Source organism: Pygocentrus nattereri, chromosome 8, assembly GCF_015220715.1.
Source record: "Pygocentrus nattereri isolate fPygNat1 chromosome 8, fPygNat1.pri, whole genome shotgun sequence".
In the NCBI taxonomy this organism is placed as follows: domain Eukaryota; kingdom Metazoa; phylum Chordata; class Actinopteri; order Characiformes; family Serrasalmidae; genus Pygocentrus; species Pygocentrus nattereri.
The window spans coordinates 26305881-26318732 of NC_051218.1; the positions used below are offsets into that span (position 1 = coordinate 26305881).

At 37.9% G+C, this 12852-nt stretch overlaps 1 protein-coding gene across 1 annotated transcript; it reads left to right on the plus strand.

Moving 5' to 3' along the window:
• Positions 1-648: 648 nt before the first annotated feature.
• Positions 649-11801, plus strand: LOC108436720 (LON peptidase N-terminal domain and RING finger protein 3-like). Its single transcript, XM_017713380.2, has 12 exons — positions 649-1492; positions 3198-3316; positions 4003-4125; positions 4236-4379; positions 4769-4997; positions 5335-5422; positions 5986-6100; positions 6387-6508; positions 6621-6779; positions 6877-7039; positions 8066-8215; positions 9499-11801. The coding sequence occupies exons 1-12, from the start codon at positions 832-834 to the stop codon at positions 9655-9657; spliced, it is 2232 nt and encodes a 743-aa protein (XP_017568869.1). The 5' UTR covers positions 649-831; the 3' UTR covers positions 9658-11801.
• The last annotated feature ends 1051 nt before the right edge of the window (positions 11802-12852 follow it).

Genomic DNA, 12852 nt, shown 5'->3' on the forward strand with positions numbered 1-12852 from the left:
AATAAATCATTACATTTAGTGTGCCATCTGCTCAAATAGTCGGGCACTGCAGTAGTAATGGCTGGAATTCCTGCTGACTAAGGAAAATCCATGGTTAAGCCTACTGCTTGCTCTTTACTTCATGTAGGTCTAGACTAGCAGGCTGGATAACAGACGTGGCCCAGTTTCCTAATCAAAAAAGTTCTTAGGAAGGTTGCCCTGGTCCCATTATAGAACTCTGTCTGACACTGGGATTGAGTTCATATGATCCTTGATGACCTACATATCCAATGACAGTTTATGTAATCCTCATTCTTGCAGAATGTAAAAATGCAGTGAATTTAGACCAGATGACAACATTGGAATTCTTATTTGATCTGAACGTTTCTGAACATTCACAAGCATATTCAGAGACTGCATTGCCCTGTGACCCTAACTTCATGTGCAAACAGAATATCACTGGTTGTATAAGCATGCAGGCCATCACCTCCTGTATGTTAGTATGATATTCGCGTCAAGGCAGCAGAACTGTACAGACAGGACGGGGTGACCGATTTAATATCCACCCAGACGCGCCAGTGTTACAACCGAATTGTTTTGTAACAGTTTTAGTAACCCATCCAATGGGAATAGCCGCTCGTGGCCACGTGATGACGCTTTATGTAAGGTTTTTTTCTCAACTCCCATGGGTATCGTTGAGCGATGGAGCTATTTGCGAGGCTCGTTGTGAGAGAAAGGCTGCGAGCTGAGGAAGCCGAGGGAATGGGAATGTGTTGGGCGCCAGCCGCCTCAGAAGAGGTTAGGACATCTTAGGGAGAGAGAGAGAGAGAAAATAAACCCACGTGCGCTGCCATGGGAACGGAGAGCATGGACGGCATGCTGGAGCTCGCGGCCGAGGCGTTCCAGGCGCGAAACTTCGAGCTGGCCGCGGACATCTACGAGTGCCAGCTCTTAGGCTATAGCGACCCGGTCGTGCAGCAGGAGCTGCTGGTGAGGAAAGCTGACGCGCTGGCTTTTGACGGAAAGCTGAGCGAGGCGTTCGAGACGTACCAGAGAGCATCGGAGCTCGACCGCCTCCGGCCCGTGCAGCTGGAGAACCTCCTCCAGTGCCTCTCCGGGCTTTTACGGAGGAAGGACAGGCTCGCCGGCCGGAGCGACCAACCCCCCGCCGCGGAGGCCGTGACCGAACGCATTGGGGACGACAACACCTTCGCCTGCAGAATTTGTTTCGGCTTTCTCTGCGAGCCTGTCACGCTGCTGTGCGGACACAGCTTTTGTAAGAAGTGCTTGGAGAAGGAAACGGCTGAGACTTGTTGCAAAGGCTGTGAGGAGGACAGTTTGAAAGAAACGGGAGTGCACGAGTATAAAGTGAACGTGGTTCTCAGCAACCTGCTGTCCAAGTGGTTCCCGTCTCAGCTAAAGGCTTTCAGGCTGAGGCGAGAAGGTAACGGACTTTACGCGGAGAGGAAGCTGGAGGCTGCCTTAGAAAAATACAACGAGGCAATACACACAGGTAGGTCAGCATGCTCATTCATTCAATTTGGTCATGACCGTTTGCGCCACATTGAGGCCAAAAGCGAGCGTTATAAAATACGCATTACCGCACTGAAAGTTATGTAAAACGTTCAAAAGAACAGACAGTTTAACTAGATACGCCGAACGGGTCGTGAATGCGCGTCGTCATAAGTTTAGCTTTCATAAGCATATGATGACGACATCCGATTACGTAGCCCGTTTCAAAGAGGACCTTGTAACAGGCGGGGAAACTGGGGCGTGGAAGTTGAATAAGATGTAATCTAGGCTAGGAGACCAGGCATTACATAAGCCTGTGCTGCTGCCTTCTCTACATTGTATAAAAACAACATTTTTATATATATATATATATATATATATATATATATATATATATATATATATATATATATAATAGAATATATAGTGGATGGATCTCTCTAAAGAGTGGTATTTTTGAAAAGTGGAAGTGTTTAGGAACCACAGAGTACCACAAAGTGACAGACCATGTAAAGTTACAGAGGGGTTCGCCGAGTGCTGAGGAGCATAGTGCATAAAAGTCACCAACACTCTGGTGACTCACTAACTGCAGAGTTCCAAACCTCCTCTGACATTATCAGCACAGAAGCTGTGCGGCAGGAGATTCATTCCATGGCAGCCAACTTCATGTAAGCCTTACATCAGTGTCAGATGGAGTGGTGTAAAGCACACCGCCACTGGACTCTGGAGCAGTGGAAACATATTCTATGGTGTGATGAATCGTTTCTGTCTGGTTTTTGTTTGTCTGGGTGTGGCGAATGCCAGGAGCATGTTACCTGTCTGACTGCATTGTGCCAACTGTAAAGCTTGGTGAAGGTGGGATAATGCTATGGGGTTGTTTTTCAAGGGTTGGCATAGACCACTTCCAGTAGGTTCCAGTGAAGGGAAATCTTATTGCTTCAGCATAACAAGACATTTCAGACAATTGCGTACTTCCAATTATGTGGAACAGTTTGGGGAAGGCTCTTTTCAGTTTCAGCATGACTGTGAATCCGTGCACAAAGCAAGGTCCATAAAGGCATGGTTGGGTAAGTTTGGTGTGAAAGAATTTAGCTGGCCCACACAGAGCCCTGACCCCAACCCCATCCAACACTTTTGGGATGAACTAGAATGAAAATTGTGGGCCAGGCCCTCTCGTCCAACATCAGTGTCTGACCTGAATGAATGGGCAAAAATTCCCATGGACATAACCCAAAATTTGTAGAAAGCTTCCCAGAAAAGTGGAAGCTGCTGTAAATGCAAAGGGGTGGAACAACTCCACACCTATTAATTTAGAATGGGATGTCATAAAAACTCCTGTAGGTATAATGCGTCTGGATCCCAATACTTCCATATAGTGTAGGTCAAAAGTTTCTAACATTGCACTATGTTATAAGTTGAGCTGCAGTAATATAAAATGGATAGAAGTAGTGTTTGGACACTGTTGCATTTAGATATATTGATGGCGGTGTTCCCCAAGGGTTATTAAAACTGTTCCAAGGGCTCTGACATGCCAGTACATTATGTTCAAGACTTCATATTCAAGACTTCATATTTTTAGATTGTTTTTAATGTTTATGAAATCAACCTTAACCTCTCTCCTTCATTAGAGGAAAGAGCACTGTCAGTAATGGAAACTTCCATCATAGCTTCTAATAACATTTTTGAAATGTTAACTTTCTTTGCAGCCCCAAAGGACCACGTGTTGTACAGCAACCGTTCAAAGATAAACTTCAGTCTGAAGAGATTTGAGGATGCACTCGCTGATGCTAACATGGCTTGTAAACTGAAACCTCTTTGGGAAAAGGTCAGAGAATTAAATTTTTGCTCTTAATGCCTGTTTCTTATTAACACATTTGTATTTCATTAATTTATGCATAAACATTGAGTAGATGCATTCAGTGTTGACAAATTTTGCAAATGTGTTTGCTGGTAGTTCTTTGACCCTCAATGTAATTCGGCTCCAGCTGTTATAAGTGTTTGGATCAAGCATGTTTAGGTGATACTTTCACCTGGAAGCTGTGAAGCACCTAAAATAGCTGAGCAAAGACTAATCTAGAAGATTATAGCTGAATTAAAATTTTACTAATATGGCAACTTAACATGATAAGAGCTGCAAGCCATTTTACTGGTCTGTCAAACAAAAATGAATGGAGGGAAAATTGTAAAAATACAATTAAATCTAAGACACTAGACTAGACTACATTGTTAGCACGTTAATGTATGATTAAAAATAATCAAGTTGTAGTTGTTAGAAACTTATAGAATGCTCTGTATAAGCTAGTCGATAATGTATATTCTAAACAGAATCATTGCTCATAAAAAGTAAATACTTACTTTTTTATTATTATAAAAAAGGACCCAAAGTTGCACCGACAACCTAGTGTTTCCTTATTGTTTTTACTGCAAATCTGGTCTCTCAGTGTATATCAATAGCATTTGCTTGCTCATTTGATTTAATGATACTAATCATAATCTTTACATTTCATTTAGGGACACATAAGAAAAGCACAGGCTCTTACTGCTCTGGGGAAACATGAGGAAGCTTTAACAGAGTATCTTATCTCCATTACTTTGAATCCTGAAAGCAAACTAGCAAAAACTGAGGCACAGAAGGTAAGTAGAATTTTCTTGTATTGTATTTGTAGTCTAGTAAAAATTATTTAAGCCTAATGTAATAAGAAATTAGAACATCATTTAGGAAATGCAAAATCATTTATTTACAGTTGCTGAGTGATCTCCTACAATCGGTCAGAGATCATGTGCAAAAGAAAATTCTTGAAGATCCAAGCTTCCTGTCTTCAAGGACAAGGGTTAAAAGTGTTCTCTCTTCAAGCACTGTTGGATCTGTGTCTTCACCAAGGTCCAAGGTAAGCAAGTGATGTAAACAAAGTACATTATAACTATAGTTATAATATAGCACTATAAGGAGCTCAAACTAAGGCTGAATTTTTACACACACACACACATATATATATAATATATATATATACACACACACACATATATATATATATATATATATATATATATATATATATATATATATATATATATATATATATGTAATATATCATTGTTGTTGGAAGAACTCCTCTCAACAGATAACTTACAGAAGAAGCAAAAACATACTATGGATTTTTCCAAGTCATTTCCAAGTTCCAATCTTCATGAAATGTATACACAATGTAAAGGCCAAATTATGTCAAAAACAGAAAAATTATAAGAATGGAATGAAGATTTTTTTTATTTTTTGCAGGACTACAAGACCTATATCAACAAAAGTGTCACCCAGAGTGGCATTTCAAGAGATGCTTCAGCTACAAGTATTGATGATCCAAGTGAAAGACAAACCTGCTGCAAGAGCAAAGAGGAGACTGAGAGATCTGCCAGCATCAATAACCAGAGCTCCTTCCTCAAGCGTAAACACAGTGGTGAGAAGGATGACACAACAAGTGAAGATGGCACAATCAAGCGTTCTAAACCAGGTAATATCATTGCACATGGTACTGGTGAGAGACATCATATAGTTTCATATAGTATCATATAGTATTGTAATATTTTGGGTTCAAATTAGTATTGGTAAATGGATGAGAAGTTAAATTCACCTACCATTGTAAATTACTGGAAGAAATCATTAGTTAAATGTGTATAAAACCTTGTTGAAATAATATTGCTTTGTCTGTCACAAATAAGTTTAAAAAAATTGTCAGTATTGAATACAGCATTTTTGAATGTTGCTTTAATACCTCAGAGTTCTGTTTTGCTTCAGTAAAATATATTGAAGTGAGACAAATGGTGTTGCTGGTTTTGTTTTCTCATTAGATGAGCAGAGAAACGTGGGAACAACATGGGGCAGTGTGATTGCTGATCTGATTGACCCATCTGATCTGGAGTGCTCACTATGCATGAGGTATTTACATTGCTGAGGCACCATTCCTACAAGTTACATGCATAACTGTAATTTGATATGGTAAGATTTAGAGAGGCAAAAGGTACAATAAAAATATAGATTTACTAAGCACTTTCTAAATGTGATATTTTGATGTTATAGCAGGATTATTTTAAGGGTGCGACAATATGCATAATTCTCAAATATTCACATATTTGTGTTATAAATATCTTGTTCTATTTATACATTACATAGATTAGTTATATATTATTGACTAATTATGTATTACATAGGTTGGTTTGACTCAGAAAATACCCGTTTTATTTACAAAAAATAAGGGTTGTAAAGAAGCATGTTCAACATAAATGGTTTTAAATTTAATTTTCAAATTTTTGAAAAGATTTTATGTGCTTCATTTTTTACTTTACAGTACCATATTACAAATGTTACACATTTATTTTCACACGATCTATTCATTTTAATCAATAGCACTATGAAGTTCAGATGTAGGCTAAAAGAATATTGTGTACCTGTACTGTATTTACATTTTTATGTAATTACTCCATCTTAATGGTGCCTCCTAGACTCTTCTATGAGCCGGTGACTGCACCATGTGGTCATACTTTCTGTCTGAAATGTCTGGAGCGATGTTTGGACCACAATACTACATGTCCTTTATGCAAGGAAGACCTTTCAGAAGTAAGTTGCAAAACATTCCTAATAACCTCTTCATGACCAGTGATATGTTTGAAAAACTCATCATGTAATGGTTCTTCTGAAAAAAAAGTTAAGTTTTTAGTTTTAAGCCCAAAATATACTTCACACAAGAATGCGAAAGCAGGTGCTTTGAGCTACTCAGACAGGGTGTGACGTACTTGCATTGAGTATGCTACTGGCTTTAGTGTTGACAGTGGTAGGATCAACCTGAATATGGCACATGATTATTACACTATTAACATAGTTAATTATGCCTGTTCTCTTGCAGTACTTGGCACAAGGGCAGTACAGTAAAACTATTCTGATGGAGGACATCATATGCAAGTACTTTCCTGCAGAACTTGTAGACAGACAGAAGCTTAATGAAGAGGAAATCGCAGAACTATCCAAGTAAGTATTCAGCTTGTTAGTATGTGGTTTGATCATGTCCCTCTTACTGTCTTAATGTGATTTTTGACATCAAGTACTGCACCTGAACATGTCTTACAATCTTTTTTTACAGTTTAAATAAGAACGTGCCTATATTTGTTTGCACCATGGCCTTCCCCACAGTTCCTTGCCCACTGCACATCTTTGAGCCCTGCTATCGGCTCATGATCCGGAGATGCATGGAAACTGGTACAAAACAATTTGGAATGTGCCTCAGCGACCCCAACAAAGGGTAAAAAAAAAAAGAAATACTAGTAAACCAAGATGACTCTTCTACAAGTATATAATCAATTTCATTGCTTTACTAAAATGTAGCATTTCTTGTCCAGGTTTGCTGATTATGGCTGCATGCTTGAGATCAGAAACGTAGAGTCCTTTGCTGATGGGCGCTCTGTAGTAGACACCATTGGGAGGAGGAGGTTCAAAGTAGTCCAACATAGCCAGAGGGATGGATACAATACTGCAGACATTGAGTACTTGGAGGATATTAAGGTAAGGAATTTTAAAGTATTTTATGTCTATAACTTGAACTGACAATGGTACAGAATGTAAACAAACAAGATATTTTGTGTGTCTTTAAAAGCGAAGATTAAAAATCAATAATGAAATATTCACAATAATGCACTGAAGATCATGCCATGCTGTGAGATATTGGCACTGTTTGCAGCCTCCCTGAACATACAATGCTGAGAGACAGTGGGATGTGAGGTGCCTGAGCTGAGATGATGTATAATTCCACATTCAATTAAAAAGTATAAATATAGTACAAGAATGTGCCTTGCCACACCAAGTTATAAGTAGTTCAGTTATTTTAAAGAGAAGAAATGTTTGTTTATGGATGTTAAGTGCTGTTTTAAGTTTATTCCTACAAGGACTTTCATGTTGAAGAGCCTGAATATATTGAAGAGCCTGTGTGGAGTGGTGGGCTTTCCAGTGTAGATCCGAGGCTATGTTCTTAGCTATTAGTGCTGGAAAGGCTATGTTTCTTCTTGCCGTATTTGGTGCTATTTTCATCAAATTAAAAATAAACCTGCATTATAGTACTTTGCAAGTCTAGTTTATTAATAGCTATTAATCAGCAAAAAATGGGAATATCATAATCCCAAAATTACAATATTCTTCTATTCTAGTCCAGCCCTAGAAATTATATTGACTAATTGCCCTGCACCTGTTGTTTAATTAATTAAGGATTGTCAGGACAACAGACATTCTGTTGTGAGGTATGTGAGTGACTTTAGTACCTAGATACTAAAGACAAAATATGTTCTATTGTAAAGTCATACAAGTAGCTGTTTGTGCCACTTTTAGGAACAAGAACCCATCTATTGTAAGTCAGGAAATGCCTAATTGGAATAGGCATCTGCTAGCCATGTGATCAGCCGTTCGGGCACTCTAAAATAAGGGGCTAGAACAGACAATTAAAACTAAAGTAAAATAAAGTAAAACTAAAGAAAGAAAAGGAAATAATATACCACAGTATTTATTTTCTCTTTAAAATATTCTTTCTTTGCTTATTAGGTGAACGGGGATGCTGAAGCAGAGTTGCAAACACTCCATGACCTGGTGTATGACCAAGCCTTAGTCTGGGTGAACTCTCTCAAAGCAGAACAGAAGGAGCGCATAGTAGGCCACTTTGGTCCTATGCCAGAGAAGGATTCTGACCCACAGGTATCACTTATTATGACTTTTACCACAGAAACAGACAGTTGCATGCAAAAGTTTGAATATCCCTGGGCAAATTAAATTTTAGGTGAAAAAAAAGTTAATGCATCACATCTGCAGAGAGATCCCCATAAATATGGCATTTGTGAGCGAATTTTAGTGCATAATGTTTTTTTGTTTTTTTTTTGCTGAGTTTGACATATGAGGACATAACAAAATATAAAGCATGCTGCACAGGCCACAATTTATTTATATATATATTTGATGTTAAATTTAGCACATGAACAACAGTTGCATTCAAACATGCAGAAGTGTGTTTTCTGTAGATGTGTACATATTTCCATGCAACTTGACTAAGGGTTGCCAAAACTTTAAACAAATAGAAATCATGCTGGAATCTGTGGTTTAGGAGTAGAGAAAGTACAAAATAAAGCCCTGTTACTATATTTCTATTTCAGAAAATATAAAAGTTCTTGCAAAAGTAAAAGACGTTAATACTTTGAACAGTCTTTGTTAAGGAAACATTTTTGGCTGCAAACATGAACAGCAAATACATCTGAAGGCAAGAACTTACAGTTTAACAGAAGTTGTATAGTGGTAATTCAAGAAGGCATTGTTGCATTACCAATCTGACATGGGAAACTTTATCAACCTTAATAACTTAAGAACTGATGCCTAGGCACCCTATTTAGGCTTGTGAGAAAAGTTAATATTTCTAAAAGAGGCAGGATGTATTGTGTTGAATTGTAGTAAGGGATCCTGTGGTCAAAGTAGCAAGACTCTAAAAATTTTCTAGATCCTCTATAATGAATAATATAAAGTTAGGAAATTTAGGAGATAGCAAAGTAATGTTTCCAAGTCCTATGGTAACCCTAGCCTGCATCCTTTCATGTTTTCCCTCTGATATGCCTAATCAACCTAATTGGCTTATTAACAAATCCGTCCTGAGTTGAAGTGAGTGTGTTAAAGTGGGAAACATTAAAACTGTGCAGTGCTGGGTTTGAGCTAGGAAAACACTGGAGTGGAAGACAGGCAATGTTTTCAGCAAGGCAGACCAGCTTACTTAAACATTAAATGATTCATTGTGACACATGGCTGACTGTGTTTATGACATGCTTTGGCCTACTTGTGATTTAATGACATTAGACATTAGAAAAATTTGAATAATAAATGTTAATGTTTCTTCATCCTGTAGAAGGGTTAAATGGGAGAATGTTACTATATTTTCTGATGTAGTATACTGTGGTTTGGTGGTGATGACTGACTGTAGTTTTTCAACTTTTGTACAGGCAAGTCCCAATGGGCCATCATGGTGCTGGTGGCTTCTGGCAGTGCTTCCACTTGAAGGCCGAGCTCAGCTGCCCTTTCTGGCGCTCACGTCCCTTAAAGATCGCCTGACCGGCATCCGCCGAGTGCTTCTCCTAATGGCACGCAATCGCTCTCGGTGACTTCCCCCTTGCCTCGCTGCCTCTTTTCGTAGTCCTCTGCCTCATAGTCCTCTCGACCAAAATCTATTAAGCCTTCTCTATACATACAAAGTCCTTTCATCAGGAAAAAAATGGGCTTCAATTAAATGGCAGTATCAGCTGAAGATTTTGCCTAGCCTACGGAAATGATGGATCCTAGTCATGGACCTGATGGATCACTTGATGCATTTTAGGACACTTAAATTTTTCATTCATATTTGTTTTTGGGCTATTTTGTATTTCTTTATTATTATTATTTATAAATGTGTGTGATTTTGACACACAGTTTACTTTAAGACAAAGATAACATTCTGGACTGATGTTCAGAAATGTACAAATACAATTTGAACAACATTGAGAAACCTATAGAAACACGAACTATTTGCAGATTAAGTTATACATATTCAGTAATCACCTGAATTTACCTCTTTGGTGTGTAAGAGCTTTGGTGATGAGAGCTTAAGCACATTTATGACTGATGGTACAGACTTAAAAATATTTTCAAATTCTTAATATGGATACATGCTTTGATAAGGGACATGAAGGCCTACAAAATAGATTATTACAGTAAATGAGTAATTGATTTCACATATAACCAAGGAAACCTGTGCAGTTTATGCCAGAAGACCCAGAGACTTTGCCTATTGAGACATAATTGGTAAAACTTATTTGACACTGAAGTTCAGGAGTATTCTTCAAGAAGAAAGGTGGAAAAGTCATATTATTATGTTTGTATGCTATGCATTTCAGTATATTATGCATAAAAACATCTTCAGTTAAAGTGATGAGCTGCAAAAACAAAACCCGGCAGTGGTAGTAAGAATGCACAACTGCACTAGTGTATTTTACAGCAATATTGTGTATACCTTGCTAAAAGGGAGACTACTTATGCAGATGTAAAAGTTTATGATTAAGTGAACCATTACGTTTCCGTTTCTCGGTAGTGATATGAACAGAAAATGATTGATTTGTTTTGTTGCAACATGACCTCAGGTAATGTTTTCATTATTCAGGCCATGTAAAATTTTGAACGCCTCAAGCTGTTAGTATTTAAACATTTATGAAGTTACCAATCTAATTGCTGATTTGGCCATGCGTTTTCTCAGAAAAAAGTTAGTGTACCGGATAAAATAATCAGAAATTTTATAATAGCATTAGACAAATAAAAAAAAAAAGACTAAATTTGTATTATAACTCCGGTTTCCAAAGACATGCAGTCAGGCCGATTGGACATGCTAAATTGCCCCCCAAGTGTGATTGTGTGTGTGAATGTGTCTGTCTGTCTGCCCTGCGATGGACTGGTGACCTGTCCAGGGTGTATCCTGCCTTCTACCCAATGAGTACTGGGATAGGCTCCAGCTCCCCAAGTGACCCAGAAGGATAAGAATCTCTTAAAAGTGTTTCCAAAATCCTGAAAACAAAACGAAAAGAAACGTGTATATGTAGTGCCTTAATTCAGATTTGTTCTACAATGCAAGTGTTGGATAATAATATAAACAATATGGGAAATATCCAAAGCATAAAATAGCACTCAAATATAGCTTATTCTGTATATGACCGATTGTATTATTGCCAATTCTAAATTGAGTACAAATAGGGTGCTTTTTCTGGAGACAAATGAATCCTAGTTATAGACTAAAAGGGAATTTCAGTGGGAAATCCCCAGTGTAATTTATTCCTCAGATTAATACATATCAAAAATGATTAATACCCCTAATAAAATCATGAGGTATTAAATAGATGTAGTATTAAGTGTAGTAGAGAACAGAACCAATATTCAGATTATTAACTGTTGACATTTCTTCCAAAATTCAGAGCACAAGATTATGCAAATAAAAAAAGAAAAAGCAAAATTTCTTGAGTTCTATAAACTCTGTTTAGATCCTTGCACTAAAACTCAGAAGTTGTCCTACCTCTGACAAGGTCTAGTAGTTCTTCCAGTGAATCATTTGGACATACATTGTTACGTGACCATTGAGTCTTATTTTGGTTATGACAATGCCTCTAAATGATTATCTCTGTTTATGAAACTGAATGTATGTTACAGGCATCTTGTGTTTTGTTTAGTTGGCAGTCAGTGCATTGTTACATGAAATAAATGTAATTTAAATAAAAAGAATAATTAATCATGTAGTTATTTCTCATTGAAATAAGGGAGCAACAAATCCAGGGTCAGCACAGTGCAGTTGATTTACTTGTCAGTTTACTGCTTATGTCAATGAGTGGGGAACAGCACATTTACAAGAGCTGCAAGTTAAGTTTTATGCAAACCTTTAGTATGTAGGTCACATGTGGAGAAAGGGAAGGGCTTGATGCTAGTGGAGCCCCACTAACCCACATACTGTGACTTTGCCCAGCCCTTTTTGGTGGACTCATGGGATAACCTTGCACTCCAGCCATTTCTCTGACCAACTGGACACAAAGGGAAGAAATGGATCCAATTTGCCGGATCTGTGTCAAGTGGGAGGGGTTAGCAGGATATGTTTAATAAGGCTTACATAATGGGGGCACTTTCATACACAGGTTGCATAAAGTCTTTGAAATGGGGTTAAGCATGTGTGTGGGCATTTTTTTTTCCACAGGCACATTATGGCAACAGGGTGTGTGATTAAGTGAACATTTAATAGACAACAAAGTTGCCAAAAGAGAATAGAAATTTAGCTTTTTATGTAGAGTATAAAACCAAAAAATTGATATTTTTTACATATATAATATAGATGCCAAGAAATGGTGGTGTAAAATATTTGTTTGCATCTTTGAGGTAGTAAATCTTTTAATCTTTAGAAGCAGACATTTGCCTTGTTCAGAAACTCAACTTTCCTGTTCTGTTTCTTGCCAAGTTGGGTTATGCAAGTGAAAGAAGACGGTCACTTGATGGACGACTGATTTGGGAACTTAGAGTATGCACCTAACCTTCCCCCACCCTGCAGTTAAAAATCATGTAACATGGACAAAAGTAGGTCAGAGAGATGCATTATGGGAGATGTTACCTAACTCACCCAGAAAAGAGGCATCTGGAAGGTTAAGTAGCCAACGAGATTATTGTTTAGATTCAAAGCTGGGTAGTAGTATCCCAAGACGAAATCCCATGTTTTTGGTGTTGATATCTTAAAGTCATGATGAAAGAGATGCTTTCTCTGTGAGTGATATAATCCTAGTACTTGGTATTATAAGATT

Bases quoted from the DNA above. Each gene is read 5' to 3' on its own strand.
- LOC108436720 (XM_017713380.2), top strand. From the start codon at position 832: ATGGGAACGGAGAGCATGGACGGCATGCTGGAGCTCGCGGCCGAGGCG. The intron at 4,380-4,768 runs GTAAGCAAGTGA...TATTTTTTGCAG, and splicing joins TGTCTTCACCAAGGTCCAAG to GACTACAAGACCTATATCAA. The intron at 6,780-6,876 runs GTAAAAAAAAAA...TTTCTTGTCCAG, and splicing joins CTCAGCGACCCCAACAAAGG to GTTTGCTGATTATGGCTGCA.